The sequence below is a fragment of the Rhinoraja longicauda genome, chromosome 31 (assembly GCF_053455715.1).
Source record: "Rhinoraja longicauda isolate Sanriku21f chromosome 31, sRhiLon1.1, whole genome shotgun sequence".
NCBI classification, from domain to species: domain Eukaryota; kingdom Metazoa; phylum Chordata; class Chondrichthyes; order Rajiformes; family Arhynchobatidae; genus Rhinoraja; species Rhinoraja longicauda.
Window position 1 is genome coordinate 725,259 of NC_135983.1, and position 17,275 is coordinate 742,533.

The following is a 17,275-nucleotide window of genomic DNA, read 5'->3' on the forward strand; positions in this document are numbered from 1 at the left end:
TTTCCATATCACAAACAGCAGAGCTCCCAGCACAGATACTGCAGAACTCCAGCTGGTTACAGACCTCCAGCCAGAATATCTTCCTCCACCACAACCCTGTGTCTTCTATAAATAAGTCAGTTCTGAATCCAAACATCTTGCCTTAATCTTCTGGATCAGCCTACCATGAGGAACTGCTCTCTTGCCTGCTTCAATAACCTGGGATAGATCCCATCAGGCCCTAGAGACTTAATACAATACAATACAATACAATATATCTTTATTGTCATTGTACCCAGGGGTACAACGAGATTGGGAATGAACCTCCCAAACGATGCAATAATTTAAGTAATTTAGACAACAGCAACCCAACAAAACAATTGTAACAGTTTTAGACAGGGTAAAGTGCAAGTTGATCTATGCGTTGTGACCATCCGGCTCAGCAGGACCGGTTCATAGCAGCTAATGGCCCTGGGGATGAAGCTGTTCCTGAGTCTGGAGGTGCGGACGTAGAAGGCCTTGTATCGTCTGCCTGATGGAAGGAGTTCGAACAGACTGTTGCAGGGGTGTGAAGAGTCTTTGTGGATGCTGGTGGCTTTGCTGAGGCATCGTGTGTTGTAGATGCCCTCCAAGTCTGGTAGCTGTGTTCCGATGGCCCTCTGAGCTCTATGGATTACCCGCTGTAGAGCTTTCCTTTCTGCCTCCGTGCAGCTGAGGTACCACACAGGGATGCCATGCGTTAGGATGCTCTCTATGGTGCAGCGGTAGAAGGTCGTCAGCAGCTGTTGGGGTAGACCAGACTTTTTCAATGTTCTTAGGTAGAACAGTCTTTGTTGTGCCTTCTTGACCAGCGCAGCAGTGTTATTGGACCATGTTAGGTCCTCTTAACTATCTTAATGCTCTTTAACAGCCTTAGCACCTCCTCCTCCATCTCAAACTGCCCGAGCATATTTGTATTCTCCACACAGATCTCGCTGAATACAGACCTCGGTGAATACAGATGCAAAGTACTTGTTTAGTGACATTTCGTTGCCCCATTTGGCCCTTCTATTTGCCTGTTTAAGTTCTTACCTACTTGCATTATATTCCTTCTAAAACCTGACATAAGCTTCCTTTTTCTTCCTGATCAAGTTTACAACTTCCTTGGTCCTTGCTGTCCTTATCCCTCCTCCTTACCGGAACATGCTGATCCTGCACTTTGATCAGCTGGCTTTTCAACGATTCCCACATGTCAGCTGTGAACCTACCCAATAACAACTGCTCCCAATCTACCCTCTCTAGCTTGTACTGACATTGTAATATGCCTTGTTCCAATTAAGTACCTTCCTCCAACATCCAGACTTGTCTCTTTTCAAAACAATCATAAAACGTATGGAGTTACGATCACTATCTCCTATATGCTCTTCCACTGTAAGTTCTCTCTGAGTACTACTGTGACATTCTACCTGATTGGTAAAGCAACTCTTCTACCTCTTGAACCCTGCTCTCTATCTTGTTTAAAAAATCGAATCCCAGGCATGTTGAGCTACCAGTCATGTCCGTCTCACAACCAAGCACTGATCCAGGATCAAAGTTCATCAGCTTTACCCACAATACTCTTTGCATTGAAGTAAACACCCTTCAGCCCTTTGTTATCCCCAGATTCATGAACCTCTCCCTGCCTGTCCTTTCTTTGCAGGCTGGTCTTCTGCAAACTTACTTGCCAACCCTTCTACATTTATGTCCAAGTCATTTATATATATCATAAACAACAGTAGTCCCTGACCAGATCCCTGTGGAACTCAACTGATCACTGATCCCCAGCCTGAATAACATCCTTCCAACACAACTTTTTGTCTTCTGTTAGAAGGCCAGTTCTGAATCCAAATAACCAAGTCACTGTGAATCCCATGCATCTCAATCTTATGGTCAGCCTACCATGGGTTATCAAATGTGTTACTAAAATCCATGGAGACAAGATTCACCGCCCTACCTTCATTACTTCCTCAAAATACTAAAAGTAAGTAATGCATGTCCCTAATTTGCTGATCATCTTCTAAATGGGAGTATCTCAAAGAATTCTCTCCAATACCTTCATGTCTAAGACTTTTGCACTGAAAGTGGCAACACAAGTAGAGTCGTAATGAAGGCAAATGGTACACTTGCCAACATTTGTAGAGGCATTGAGTATATTTCAGGAAATCCTTATGAGCTTTATCAGACTTTGGTTAGACCACATTTGGAGTTCTGTTCGCCCCAATACAGGAAGGATGTGGAGGATTTGCCACGGTTGCAGAGGTTTACCCAAATTATGTCTGGATTAGATGGTATTGGCTACAAGGAGAAAATGGACAGACTTTGGTTGTTTTCTGTCCTACACCAGAGTTCTGATAGAAATATATAAAATGGCGAGAGGCGTAGACAGTCAGAATCTTTTTCCCAGGATGAAAATATCAAATGCTGGAAGGCATAATTTTAAGGTGAGAGGAGCAAACTGTAAAGGAGATGTGCAGGGCAAGACCTCTACACGGAGGGTGTGGATGTCTGCAATGTGCTGCTCGTGGAGGAGGTTAAAGCTGATACAATTGATGCATTTAAGAGGCTTTTGGATGAGCGTATAAAGGCATTGTTGCGTGCCCTCAGCAGGTTCTGTACCTCCTTATTCACCTGCTGAGGGCACGCAACAATGCCTTTAAATCTGGTGGCACTTCAGCATACAGTGTTGCCAGGTCAAACCTGCACAGAGGTATTAAAAGGGCCAAAGACACCCACAGGCAACGGGTGGAACACCACTTCAACACCACGGACACCAGAAGCATGTGGCAGGGTGTCAGGGACATCACTGGCTACAAGAGCAGCCCTGCCTGCCCCCACAGCGATATGACACTAACTAACGAGCTAAACACCTTTTTTGCCCGCTTCGAAACTGCCAACACCACCTTGAGTGGAAGAACCCCAGCCGAGGCGGAGGGACAGGTCTTGCAACTGAGCACACAGGAAGTACAACGCGCTCTGCAAAGGGTCAACCCACGCAAGGCTGCAGGCCCAGATGGAGTTCAAGGAAGGGTACTTAGGGACTGTGCTGAACAGTTGGCTGAGGTACTCACCAGGATCTTTAACCTGTCACTATCTCTGGCTACGGTTCCCAAGTGCCTGAAATCGGCTACCATAGTGCCGGTGCCGAAAAAAGCAAAGATCACCAACCTGAACGACTACCGTCCGGTTGCCCTAACGCCGATAGTCATGAAGTGCTTTGCAAGGCTGGTCCTCTCACACATCAAATCCAGCATCCCTGACTCACTGGACCCACATTAATTTGCATACAGGGCAAATAGATCCACAGAGGACGCCATCTCTCTGGCTCTTCACACTGTCCTAACTCACCTGGAGAGATAGGGCACGTACGTGAGGATGCTATTCATTGACTATAGCTCTGCCTTCAACACGGTTATCCCCACCAAGCTCATCACCAAACTCCACCAGCTAGGCCTCAGCTCGTCATTATGTGACTGGATCCTGGACTTCCTGCTGGAGCGATCGCAGGCAGTGAGAATGGGCCCGCACCTGTCCTCTACTATATCCCTGAGTACCGGCACACCACAGGGCTGTGTTCTGAGCCCCATGCTCTACTCCCTCTTCACACACGACTGTGTTCCTGCATTCCACACCAACACCATTGTCAAGTTTGCAGACGACACAACGGTGATCGGGCTGATCACCAATGGTGATGAAACAAAATACAGAGCGGAGGTGCAGAACCTGGCGGACTGGTGCTCTGATAACAACCTGTCCCTAAATACCACCAAGACCAAGGAGCTGATCATCAACTTCCGTAGGTCACATAACGGGGAATACGCCCCGATCTTTATCAGTGTGGAGAGAGTGTCCAGCTTCAAGTTTCTGGGCACTCACATTTCGGAGGACCTAACATGGTCCAATAACACTGCTGCGTTGGTCAAGAAGGCACAGCAACGACTGTTCTACCTAAGAACACTAAAGAAGTCTGGTCTACCCCAACAGCTGCTGACGACATTCTATCGCTGCACTATAGAGAGCATCCTAACACATGGCATCCCTGTGTGGTACCTCAGCTGCACGGAGGCAGAAAGGAAAGCTCTTCAGCAGGTAGTCCATAGAGCTCAGAGGACCATCGGAACACAGCTACCAGCCTTGGAGGGCATCTACAACACACGATGCCTCAGAAAAGCCACCAGCATCCACAAAGACTCTTCACACCCCTGCAACAGTCTGTTCGAACTCCTTCCATCGGGCAGACGATACAAGGCCTTCTACGCCCGCACCTCCAGACTCAGGAACAGCTTCATCCCCAGGGCCATAGCTGCAATGAACCGGTCCTGCTGAGCCGGATGGTCACATCGCACAGTGATCCGGCACAGATCTACTTGCACTTTATTCTGTCTTAAAACTGTTACAATTTGTTTCGTTGGGTTGTTGTTTAAATTAATACTGACTAGCTAATTAAATTATTGCATCGTATGGGAGGGGCATTCCCAATCTCGTTGTACCCCTGTACAATGACAATAAAGATATATTGTATTGTATTGTATATAAGAAAATAACTGCAGATGCTGGTACAAATCGATGGTATTTATTCACAAAATGCTGGAGTAACTCAGCAGGTCAGGCAGCATCTTGGGAGAGAAGGAATGGGTGACGTTTCGGGTCGAGACCCTTCTTCAGACTGAATATACTTCAGACTTGTATATTGTATTGTATTTCATACTGAAATAGCTTGTACTTCAGCCACTGTTTTCCCAAAATTTGGTCATCTTCATGCGAAATTATGTGTCTTATTTTTTGATGGGCAGTTAGATACTGAGATCCCAAATACAATGTGGAAATCTCACTTTTCATTGCATTAACTTTGCTGTCTATTTTTGATTGTTTAAAATCTGTATTTAAATTCAATTGTATGTAAGATGATCAGTACCAAAGTGGCCAGAGTAGTTGCTGATTTGTTACTTTGTGTTTTGAAGTACATGGAGAAGCTGAGCCTGCTGCCTTATCACCCAGTGAAGATGCAGAGCTGTTATGAACAGCTTGAACAGCTACAGCCACAACTCAAGGAACTTCAGCATCGATTTGAATTTTCCAGCCCAGCAGTCTTTGTCCAACGTGGTCAGATTCTATTGAGAGAGGTATGTCTTGGTGAGGTAAACAAAACCTAATAATTTAAATGTGTTGTTGGCTATAAAGCACTGAACCAACCCACATCATCATCTGCTTCCCAGATGGTGCTTTTTTGGGAGAGTTTGCAAGTATAATGATCTGTTTCACTTAACATTTTTTTTGTTGGACCAAGTGAAATATTTTAGATATAGTGCTCATGCTCTGAATAACGTCAAACACTGTGGCTGAAGATGGCTAACATTAATGGAATGGAGTTTAATGTTAAAAAGTGTGGGGTGTTGCATTTTGCGAAGTCAAACCAGGGCAGGACTTACACAGTGAATGGTAGCGCCCTGGGGAATGTTGTAGAACAGAGGAATCGAGTGCAAGTACATAGTAATGTTACAGAAGATGATCAAGAAGCCCCTTGGTACATTGGCCTTCATCACTCAGGGTATTGAGTTTAGAAGTTGGAATATTATGTTACATTGATAATAGATGTTGGTGAGGCAACATTTGGTTCAGTTTTGGTCACCCTGTTATCGGAAGAATGTCGTTAAGATGGAAAGAGTACAGAAAAGATTTACAAGGGTATTGCCAGGACACGAGGACCTGAGCTATAGGGAGAGGTCGGGCAGACTAGGGCTTTATTCCTTGGAGCGCAGGAGGATGAGGGGTAATCTTATGGATGTGTGTAAGATCTTGAGAGGAAATAGGGTGAATGCATAGTCTTTTACCCAGAGTAAGGGAATCAAGAACCAGAGGGCATAGGTTTAAAGTGAGTGGGGCAAGGTTCAATAGGAACCTGAGGGGCAACTGCTTTGCACAGAGGGTGGCAGGTATATGGAACGAGCTATCAGAGGAGGTAGTTGAGGCAGGCACAATAGAAAAATTTAAAAGGCATTTGGACAGGTAGGAACGGTTTAGAGGGATATGGGCCAAACATGGGCAGGTGGGACAAGAGCAGATGGAGTATCTTGGTCGGCATGGGCAAGTTGGGCCGAGGGCCCTGTTTCTTTGCTGTAGGACGCTATCTACTCATGTTTAATGGTTCTTTAAAAAAATACATGGCGGCACGGTAGCGCAGCGGTAGAGTTGCTGCTTTACAGCGAATGCAGCGCCGGAGACACAGGTTCGATCCTGACTACGGGTGCTGCACTGTAAGGAGTTTGTACGTTCTCCCCGTGACCTGCGTGGGTTTTCTCCGAGATCTTCGGTTTCCTCCCACACTCCAAAGACGTACAGGTATGTAGGTTAATTGGCTGGGTAAATGTAAAAATTGTCCCTAGTGGGTGTAGGATAGTGTTAATGTACGGGGATCACTGGGCGGCACGGACTTGGAGGGCTGAAAAGGCCTGTTTCCGGCTGTAGATATATGATGATATGATATGATATGATAGATGAAAATGGTTAATTGATGCCAGACAGGCAAGCATTAACCTGTTGTTTTAGGAAAAAATTATCTGATCATTACATGCTTTTGATTTGTTATGGAAAGGGATGAGCAGAGAAACCAATGATAAGAATATGGATGAAATCTTTGACAAGGCAGCCACTATATTTGGCAACCAAACTACTTGGTCTATAACATTGCTGTTGGCCCTCTCTTGTCACGCCCTCTTTATATTGATTAAGTAAGCTTTTTTGGATACATCTAACAAATTCCATCCTGTTCAAGCCCTTTGCACTCAGTATAAGGGAAGTTAAAATCTCCCATTAGTACTACATTATTATTCTTACAGCTCATACGTTCTAAGTACAGAATTAGGCCATCAGCCCATCAAGTCGGCATTCAATCATGGCTGATCTATCTTTTCCTTTCAACTCTATTCTTCTGCCTTTTCCCCATAAGCCCCGGAAACTATTACTAATCAAGGATCTATCTATCTCTGCCTTAACAATATCCATTGACGGCCTCCACAGCCTTCTGTAGCAAATAATTCCGCAGATTCGCCATCCTGTGGGGATTAGGCCACTCCCTGGGTCAAACTTCTCGGCACTAGATGGACAGGTCTGAGGGGATGACCCTTAACTGTGGGGTTTTCTGGAGGGGCAGAGATCATCCCCTAGTCAGCCTCAAGGCTTGGAGAAGAGCAGATGTAATTATGCAGCTTTCCTGAATCCAACCGACGTCTAGCCTCATTTCGCTGCCGACACCGCTACATTGGGGACCCGACGTTCCATTGTTTATAATGGATGCCAACGCGGACCCGATGGCTAACCAGGGCAACCTCAACGCTGTTTCCCTCAAACTACTCGCGTTTTGGACGGCTGAACCAGACATGTGGTTTCAGCAGGCGAAGGCGCAATTCAACCTCCAGGGCGTAATGACCGTAACGGTCGATTTTTACGTAGTCGGGGCCCTCGATCAGGCTACCGCACACAGCAACAAACCCGACCTCCAAGCTCCGCCGGTCGACAACAAATACGCCGGCCTGAAGGCGCTACGGCCTCAGTGAGTTTGAACGAGCGGCCAAGATCTTTCGCATGGACGGCCTCGGCGATCGGCGCACGTCCGCCCTGCTGAATGAGATGCTCTCCCTCCTCAGCGACCACGCGCCCTGCTTCTTGTTTCGGTATGCCTACCTGCAGCAGCTTCCCGACGACATCCGCCTGCAGCTGGCTGGTAACTCCTTTGCCGACCCGCAGGCGCTGGGGAAGCGCACCGATATGCTTTGGATGGCCTGTCGGCGGGACGTCAATGCGCTGGATCTCGCCTCCGTGGCTCCGGGAGTCCAACCATAGGTTGGTCTGTCCATCGATCGGGTCTCCGCTGCACCTCGATGCCCTGCACACCCTCTTCCCGCGACCGTTCCGACTTCCTCTGCAGCCGCTGGCCCCGCAGTCTGCTCCAGCCGCCACCGGCCGCACTCGCTGGTGCTACTACCATCGGCACTGGGGCGCTGCAGCTTGCCTCTGCCGCCTGCCGTGCTCCTTCCCGGGAAACGCCAGGGCACGCCGCCAGTACTCCCTGCTGCGGCCGGCCAGATCCAGCGCCTTTTCATGTGGGAGGTCGCTTCCTCGTGGACACCAGCGCTGAGTTGAGTGTCCTTCCCCCTTCTGCGGACCTGCGGGCGGGTAAGAAAGGGCCTGCACTCACCGCGGTGACGGGAGTCCCATCCCCATGTATGGCGTCCGCACAATGCCTCTCATCCTTGGGACCAGCCACTTTACCTGGTAGTTCACCATCGCGGACGTCTCCCAGCCGTTGCTGGGAGCGGTCTTTCTCTGCGCACACTGCCTCCTAGTGGACGTTCGGGTCAGCGCTTGGTGCACTCTGCTACTATGGAGCCCATCGCCCTGCGTTTGGGGGACCCTGTAGCGCCGCCTGCTGGCCCGTTGTCATCTGTGGACGCCTGTTACGCCCAGGTGCTGGCTGAGTTCCCTGCCATCCTCCAGCCCCAGTTCAGCCATGCCAACCCGCAACACGGCATGGTGCCCCATATTCCGACTACCGGCCCCCGGTTTCCCCTCCCGTCAATATTGCGGAGTCTGCAGGAATTTGTCGGCATGGTTGCTTTTTATCACCGTTTTGTTCTCTCAGCAGCCAGGCTCATGCGCCCGCTGTTTCATTTGTTGATGGGCAAGCGAAAGAACCTGCAGTGGACTGCCGAGGCAGAGGCGGCGTTTGATGGGGCCAAGGAAGTGCTGGCCCACGCCACGATGCTCGTCCATTGCACCAACTGCCCTCACGGTGGACGCGTCCGAGTAGGGCGGTTGGAGCAGCTAGTGGACGGGTGCTGGCGGCCGTTGGCTTTCTTCAGCCATCATCTGCCAACGCTCAGCGCAACTATAGTGCCTTTGATCGCGAGCTCCTCGCCCTGTACTTGGCGGTGCACCATTTCCATTATTTTCTGGAGGCGGCTCAGCTGGTGGATATGGAAATGTCCACATACCGGATCGCCATTTCGAGCCTCCGTCTGGTAGATGTCCCCTTTGGGCCAGGAGGGGCAACGCTGTTGTGTGACGTTTCAACGGGTCAGCTGCGCCCATCGTCCGAGCAAGCTGGCGCAGGAGGGTGTTTGACGTAATTCATGGGTTGGCCCACCCTTCCATCCGGGCGACGACAGCTATGGTAACCGCTTGGTTTATGTGGTTGCGTAAGGAGGTTGGTCACTGGGCTCGCACCTGTATTCCATGTCAGACCTCCAAGGTCCAGTGTCATGTCCGGGCCCCTCTGCAGGAGTTCGGCGTCCCCCGTCAGCACTTCGACCACATCCATGTGGATATTGTGGGCCCCCTCCCGCCATCACCCACCTCCTCATCGTGGTGAACCGCTTCATGCGGTGGCCAGAGGCTATTCCCCTGGTTGAGACATCTACGGCCACGTGTGCACGTGCCCTGGTGGCCCATTGGATTGCTCGTTTCGGCGTGCCTCTGGAAATGACTTCCGACCAGGGTGCCCAGTTCACGTCTGAGCTGTGGTCGGCAATGGCTCGCCTATTGGGGATACAGCTTCACCATATCACCACATACCACCCACAGGCCAATGGTCTCGTTGAGCGCTTCCATCGTCAGCTCAAGGCCACCCTGAAGGCTCGCCTCACGGATCCGGATTGGCTTGATGCCCTGCCGTGGGTGTTGTGTATCCGCACTGCCCCCAAGGAGGACTTGGCCACCTCCTCCGCTGAACTGGTTTACGGTGCTCCGCTCACGGTCCCGGAGAATTCATCCCGTCACCGCGGGACCAGCAGGAACTGCCATCTTCCGTCCTGATGCGCCTCCGTGACCGGGTTGGTACCCTTGCTCCCGTCCCGACGTCACACCATGGGCCCTTCTGCTCTCACTGTAGGACTGTGCCTACGTGCTTACGCTGGGATGCTCACCGCACTCCACTCAAGCGGCCGTATGAGGGTCCCTTCAAGGTGCTGCAGCATGGCCCTACCACTTTCGTGCTGGACATGGGGGGTCGGCGTGAGACGGTGTCGGTCGTGCAGCTGAAGCCGGCTCATGTGGATGTCGGGTTTCTCAGCCTCAGGGCTGCCCTCCGGCTCCTTGTCCTCCATCTGGGCCTGCATCGGTTCCTGCGCTGTTGGGGGTGCGCACTCAGGCTAGGTGGCTCCTGCTGCCCCCTGCCCGTTGTGTGCCTCCAGTTCTGGGGGTGGGGTCCTGTGGCGGTCTCTGGGGACTAGGCTACTCCCTGGGTCAAACCTCTCGGCACTAGGTGGACAGGTCTGGGGGGATGGCCCTTTGCTACGGGGATTCCCGGAGGGGCAGAGATCATCCCTTTGTCTGCCTCGTGGCTTGGAGAAGAGCAGATGTAAATAAACAGCTTTCCTGAATCCAACCGGCGTCTAGCCTCATTTCGCACCCGACACCGCTACAACCCTCTGAATAAAGAAATTCCTCCTCATCTCCTTCCTAAAGGAATGTCCTTTAATTCTGAGGCTGTGATCTCCAGTCCTCGACTCTCCCACCAGTGGAAACATCCTCTCACATTCACCCCTATCCAGGCCCATCTGCTCGTCTAATTCTTGCGGACTTTTGCGGAGCCTATAATATTCTCTCACACACTCACACCCCTGCCTTCTCTGCTACATCTTGTTCTGATGAAAGGCCTTTGACCTGGATCATTAATTGTTTCACTTGCAACAGATGTTGCCTGACCTGCTGAATTTTTTCCAGTATTTTCTGTTTTTCTTTTAGATTTCCAGCGAGTGTACTTTTTTGTTAATTTCATAAAATGCTTGAATATCTTGAGATGTGGGAGGGGTGTTGGGTCTCTTGACAAACATTAAGATGGATACTTCGCAAGGGCCCGATGGGATCTATCCAAGATTTATTGCTTCAACTTCCTCCTCTGGCAGCTCAGTTCATATTACCAACCAAAGGACATACCTTTAGAAAGGAGATGAGGATGAATTTCTTTAGCCAGAGGGTGGTAAATGTGTGGAATTCATTACCACAAATGGTTGTGGAAGCTAGGTCATTGGGATTTTTAAAGCAGAAATCGACAGGTTCTTGATTAGTAAGGGTGTCAAAGGTTGCAGGGAGAAGGCAGGAGAATGGCGTTGAGAGGGAAAGATAATCAGCCATGATTGAATGTTGGAGCAGACCCAATGGGCTGAATGGCCTAATCCTGCTCCTAATGCTTATGTACTTATGAACCATGTTCTGAGTAAAAAAGTTGTCCCTCAGATTTTGAATAAATCTTTCCCCTCTCACGTTAAACCTATGTGCTCTGTGTTTTTTATTCCCCTACACTGGGTAAAAGACTGGATTAACCCTATCAATTGCCTCGTGCTTTTATACACCCCAATAAGATTACCTTTAAACCCTTCTTTAAGAGGTTAATAAAGTCCGTTACAGTAATTACATATTTTCAATGTTTTCCATTGATGGATTGCAGCCTACTACTTTTTCGATCGTCTTTTTAAAGTTGAACAGCTCCAGGCCATTACTGAAACCTCTGATGTTAGTTGGTAGATGAATGCTGGTGTTGTTCATCAAAGTACTTGGCAGAATATTGAAACATACTGTTGTTCACACAACATAATTTGTATTCTCCATTTTCCACTTCCCTCCTCTCTGGAGAATGCTGACTGTGGTTAATGTTTGGGGGGGTGGAAGGGGTCCATGTTTGCTGCTGCTTTTGGGGAGTGTTTAAACTAAAGTGACAAGGGGATGGTAACCAAAGGAGATGGTCCCACATAGGAGATTAGTGGGCAAAATTAGAGCACATGATATTGGGGGTAGGGTACTGACATGGATAGAAAATTGGTTGACAGACAGAAAGCAAAGAGTGGGGATAAATGGGTCCCTTTCGGAATGGCAGGCAGTGACCAGTGGGGTACCGCAAGGTTCGGTGCTGGGACCCCAGCTATTTACGATATACATTAATGACTTAGATGAAGGGATTAAAAGTACCATTGGCAAATTTGCAGATGATACTAAGCTGGGGGGTAGTGTGAATTGTGAGGAAGATGCAATAAGGCTGCAGGGTGACTTGGACAGGTTGTGTGAGTGGGCGGATGGATACATGGCAGATGCAGTTTAATGTAGATAAGTGTGAGGTTATTCACTTTGGAAGTAAGAATAGAAAGGCAGATTATTATCTGAATGGTGTCAAGTTAGGAAGAGGGGATGTTCAACGAGATCTGGGTGTCCTAGTGCATCAGTCACTGAAAGGAAGCATGCAGGTACAGCAGGCAGTGAAGAAAGCCAATGGAATGTTGGCCTTCATAACAAGAGGAGTTGAGTATAGGAGCAAAGAGGTCCTTCTACAGTTGTACCGGGCCCTGGTGAGTCCGCACCTGGAGTACTGTGTGCAGTTTTGGTCTCCAAATTTGAGGAAGGATATTCTTGCTATTGAGGGCGTGCAGCGTAGGTTCACTAGGTTAATTCCCGGAATGGCGGGACTGTTGTATGTTGAAAGGCTGGAGCAATTAGGCTTGTATACACTGGAATTTAGAAGGATGAGGGGGGATCTTATTGAAACATATAAGATAATTAGGGGATTGGACACATTAGAGGCAGGAAACATGTTCCCAATGTTGGGGGAGTCCAGAACAAGGGGCCACAGTTTAAGAATAAGGGGTAGGCCATTTAGAACGGAGATGAGGAAGAACTTTTTCAGTCAGAGAGTGGTGAAGGTGTGGAATTCTCTGCCTCAGAAGGCAGTGGAGGCCAGTTCGTTGGATGCTTTCAAGAGAGAGCTGGATAGAGCTCTTAAGGATAGCGGAGTGAGGGGGTATGGGGAGAAGGCAGGAACGGGGTACTGATTGAGAGTGATCAGCCATGATCGCATTGAATGGCGGTGCTGGCTCGAAGGGCTGAATGGCCTACTCCTGCACCTATTGTCTATTGTCTATTGTCAAAGATAATAGAACAGAGCAAGATAGACCACTCGACCCTAATAACCGTAATATGTCATGGTGCCATTTTAGTGCAGAAACATTTTAAAAGAAAAATAACAAAAATCTGTGAATTGATAGATGAGATATATTCTGCATTTTTATGGTATCATCACACATACTGTTCCCCCAAAACACTGATTACACTGCGAGAGGCAGAGCGAACGGCAGGTTTTGCTTACTAAAATGGCGGACGTTCCGCTCCTTTGCGTACTTACACTTCAGTATACACGATTTCAACGGAGTGGTTCATCTTGCTCCTCTAGTATCTTTGATGGTAACCTAATTCAGGGAGCTGAAACAAGGGGACACAAAAATTAGGATGGGTAGAAGAAACTATTCAGATCAGATAAATCAGGGGCAAAAACAAACAAGGCTGTAGCTTAACATAATGCTAAGAGGATGAAGAAAGTGAAAAAGGTATGCCTATGTTGTAATATGTGGGAAATTGCAATAATTCATCAAACAACTGGATGTAAAAAGGAAATTAGAAAAGCGAAAAAAAGATATGAGGCTGCTTTGGCAAGTAATGTAAAAGTAAACCCCAAGGGGTTCTACAGATATGTCAATAGCAAAAGGATAGTGAGGGATAAAATTGGTCCATTAGAGAGTCAGAGTGGACAGCTATGTGCTGAGCCGGAAGAAATGGGGGAGATATTAAACAATTTCTTTTCTTCGGTATTTACCGAGGAGAAGGATATTGAATTATGTGAGGTAAGCGAAACAAGTAGAGTAGTGATGGAAATTAGGAGGATTAAAGAAGAGGAGGTACGGACACTTTTGAAGAATATAAAAGTGGATAAGTCTCCAGGTCCTGATAAGATATTCCCTAGGACATTGAGGGAAGTTAGTGCAGAAATAGCAGGGGCTATGACGGAAATATTTCAAATGTCATTAGAAACAGGGATGGTGCCGGAAGATTGGCGCATTGCGCATGTTGTGCCTTTGTTTAAAAAAGGTTCTAAAAGTAAACCTAGCAATTATAGACCTATTAGTTTGACGTCTGTGGTGGGAAAATTAATGGAAAAGATACTTAGGGACAATATATATAATTATTTGGATAATCAAGGCCTGATTAGAAACAGTCAACATGGATTTGTGCCTGGAAGGTCATGTTTGACTAATCTTCTTGAATTTTTTGAAGAGGTTACCAGGGAAATTGATAAGGGCAAGGCTGTGGATGTTGTCTATATGGACTTCAGTAAGGCATTTGACAAGGTTCCACATGGAAGGTTGATTAAGAAGGTTAAATCGTTGGGTATTAATAGTGAGGTTGCAAGATGGATTCAACAATGGCTGAATGGGAGATACCAGAGGGTAACGGTTGACAATTGTATGTCAGGTTGGAGGCCAGTGTCTAGTGGAGTGCCCCAAGGATCTGTGTTGGGTCCACTGTTGTTTGTCATTTACATTAATGATCTGGATGATGGTGTGGCAAATTGGATTAGTAAATATGCAGATGATACTAAGATAGGTGGAGTAGTTGATAGTGAGGTAGATTTTCAAAGTCTACAGAGAGACTTGGGCCTTTTGGAAGGGTGGGCTGAAAGATGGCAGATGGAGTTTAATGCTGATAAGTGTGAGGTGCTGCATTTTGGTAGGACAAATCAAAATAGGACGTACAGGGTAAATGGTAGGGAATTGAGGAATGCAGTGGAACAGAGGGATCTGGGAATAACTGTGCATTGTTCCCTGAAGGTGGAATCTCATGTGGATAGGGTGGTGAAGAAGGCGTTTGGTATGCTTGCCTTTATAAATCAGAGCATCGAGTATAGAAGTTGGGATGTAATGTTGAAATTGTACAGGGCATTGGTGAGGCCGAATCTGGAGTATGGTGTGCAGTTCTGGTCGCCAAATTATAGGAAGGATGTCGACAAAATGGAGAGGGTACAGAGGAGATTTACTAGAATGTTGCCTGGGTTTCAGCACTTAGGCTACAGAGAGAGGTTGAACAGGTTGGGTCTTTATTCTTTGGAGCGTAGAAGGTTGAGGGGGGACTTGATAGAGGTTTTTAAAATTTTGAGAGGGACGGACAGAGTTGACGTGGGTAGGCTTTTCCCTTTGAGAGTGGGAAAGATTCCAACAAGGGGACATAGCTTCAGAATTGAGGGACAAAGGTTTAGGGGTAACATGAGGGGGAACTTCTTTACTCAGAGGGTTGTGGCTGTATGGAATGGGCTTCCGGTGGAAGTGGTGGAGGCTGGCTCGATTTTATTATTTAAGAGTAAATTGGATAGGTATATGGATAGGAGGGGATTGGAGGGTTATGGTCTGAGTGCAGGTAGATGAGACTAGGTCAGGGAGAATGGTCGGCGTGGACTGGTAGGGCCGGACAGGCCTGTTTCCATGCTGTAGTTGTTATATGTTATATATTATATACAATAAAACTCCAAATAGTCAGATAGCAGATTATCGGAAATCCCCGTGGATCGATATCATAGTAGTGTAGTGGTAGAGTTGCTGCCTTACAGCGTCAGAGACCTGGGTTCTATTCTAACCACGGTTGCTGTCTGTACGGAGTTGATACATTCTCCCTGTGACTGCGTGAGATTTCTACGGATCCTCGGGTTTCCTCCCACGCTCTAGTCGTACAGGTTTGTAGGTTAATTGACTTTGGTAAAATTGTCCCTCTTGTTAGCGTAAGGGGTGATCGCTGGTCAGTGCGGACTCGATGGGCTGAAGGACCTGTTTCCACGCTGTATCTGTGAAGTCTAAAGAAGAAAGAATTGAGGCATATGCACAGGTTCTACATTTTAAAATGTACTTTTGATTACCTGGAGCTTGCTGCACACTCCATCCACTCATCAAGACTCCAGATCCTGCACTCCAACTAAACTCTAAATTGTTGACTGTATGTCCTTGAAACCTACCTGGTTCTGTTTCCCACATTCTCTTCAAACTTGAGCCTTATTACCTTTGCTCTATTTTACTGTAACATTTAAAGAAAATGTGAATTAAATATTTCACAGAGCATAATTAGAATGATAAAATCTGGTACCCTGATCCTACCAAAGCCCCAAACATACTGTATTAAAGGATTTTAAATGCAATTGGAATACAGGAGTGCATCTGTGGATGACTTGTGGATAGGAACTGACCATGCAAGGATATTTAGGAAGAATAGGCAAGGAAGGAGAAGGAGACTAATTAAAGAGATTTATTTATTAGTGAGGAAGGATATTAGCTCAGATGATGTGGAATCTGAATGGGTAGAGCTAAGGAATGCCAAGGGCCAGGAAACATTAAAGGGAGTTATATAAAGACCCCCTGGCAGGTGGTGAAGAGAGGGGTAACATTAGACAGGAAATTAGAAGCATGTGCAAATGTAATTAAGGAGGCCATTATTCTACACATAAATTAGGCTAACCAGTGGAGAAACATTCCTGCAGCATATAGGGGATGTTTTTCTTGTCCAATGTGTGTGAGGTCCTGCAATTTGAATTTAGGAAGTCAGCAGCAGATTAAAAAGCAAGGTTGAATTTGTGGATTACTTGCAGTGTTAAGTGCTGCAATAACATAGAATAGAACGGCACCGGGACAAGCCCTTTGCCCCACAATGTCTGTGCCGAACATGATGATAATACCAACCCTTATCTGCCTGCACATAATCCATATCCCTTCCTTCCCTCCATATCCACGTGCTTATTCAAAGGTCTCTTAAATGCCACTCTCATTTCTGCCTCCTCCACCACTCTCAGCAGCACATTCCAGGCAATCACTACTCTCTGTAACAAAAATACTTGCCCGGCACATCTCATTTAGACTTTGCTCCTCTCACCTTAAAGCTATGTTCTCTCGTATTTGACATTTCCATGTTTGGAAATAGGTTCTGACTGCCTGTCCTATCTAAGCCTCTCTGACAGGGCAAGCCAAGTGATAATGAGGCTGAAGAGATAGTGCAGGAGGTAGGCTTTAGATTTCTGAATTGACAAGACTGTTTCGAGGGAAGAAGTAACTGCTATAAGATGAATAGTTTGTACCTGAAATGAAACCAATCCAGTATTCTTGTGGGGTGAGCGGTGTGGAAGTAGGGGAATGGTGGGAGAGTAAGGTAGTATCTTAAAATGATTTGGTGGGGTAATGGGGCATGGGACCAGAAGAAGAGTTCAGGTGGTAGTGAGGAACAGCCAAATATAGAAGGGATGCCAAGTTTCCAGTTACAGGAGAGAAATGCGAGGCTGGATTGTATCTATTTCGTTGCAAGGAATCTGACAAGTAAGCCTGATGAACTTAAGGTGATGATTAAAATATGCAAAAAACTATATTGTTGCTATCAGAGCGACATAGTTGAGAGATAAACAGAACTGGCAACTCACATTTCAGAGCATAGAATC

General features: G+C 47.2%; 1 protein-coding gene across 1 annotated transcript in view; it reads left to right on the forward strand.

Moving 5' to 3' along the window:
• LOC144608395 (protein Niban 2-like) overlaps positions 1-17,275 on the forward strand; it is a 162,124-nt gene that overhangs the window by 127,291 nt on the left and 17,558 nt on the right. The window contains exon 10 of the mRNA XM_078426111.1: positions 4,956-5,117. Coding sequence (XP_078282237.1) covers positions 4,956-5,117 — 162 coding nt within the window. The remainder of the gene's footprint in view (positions 1-4,955; positions 5,118-17,275) is intronic.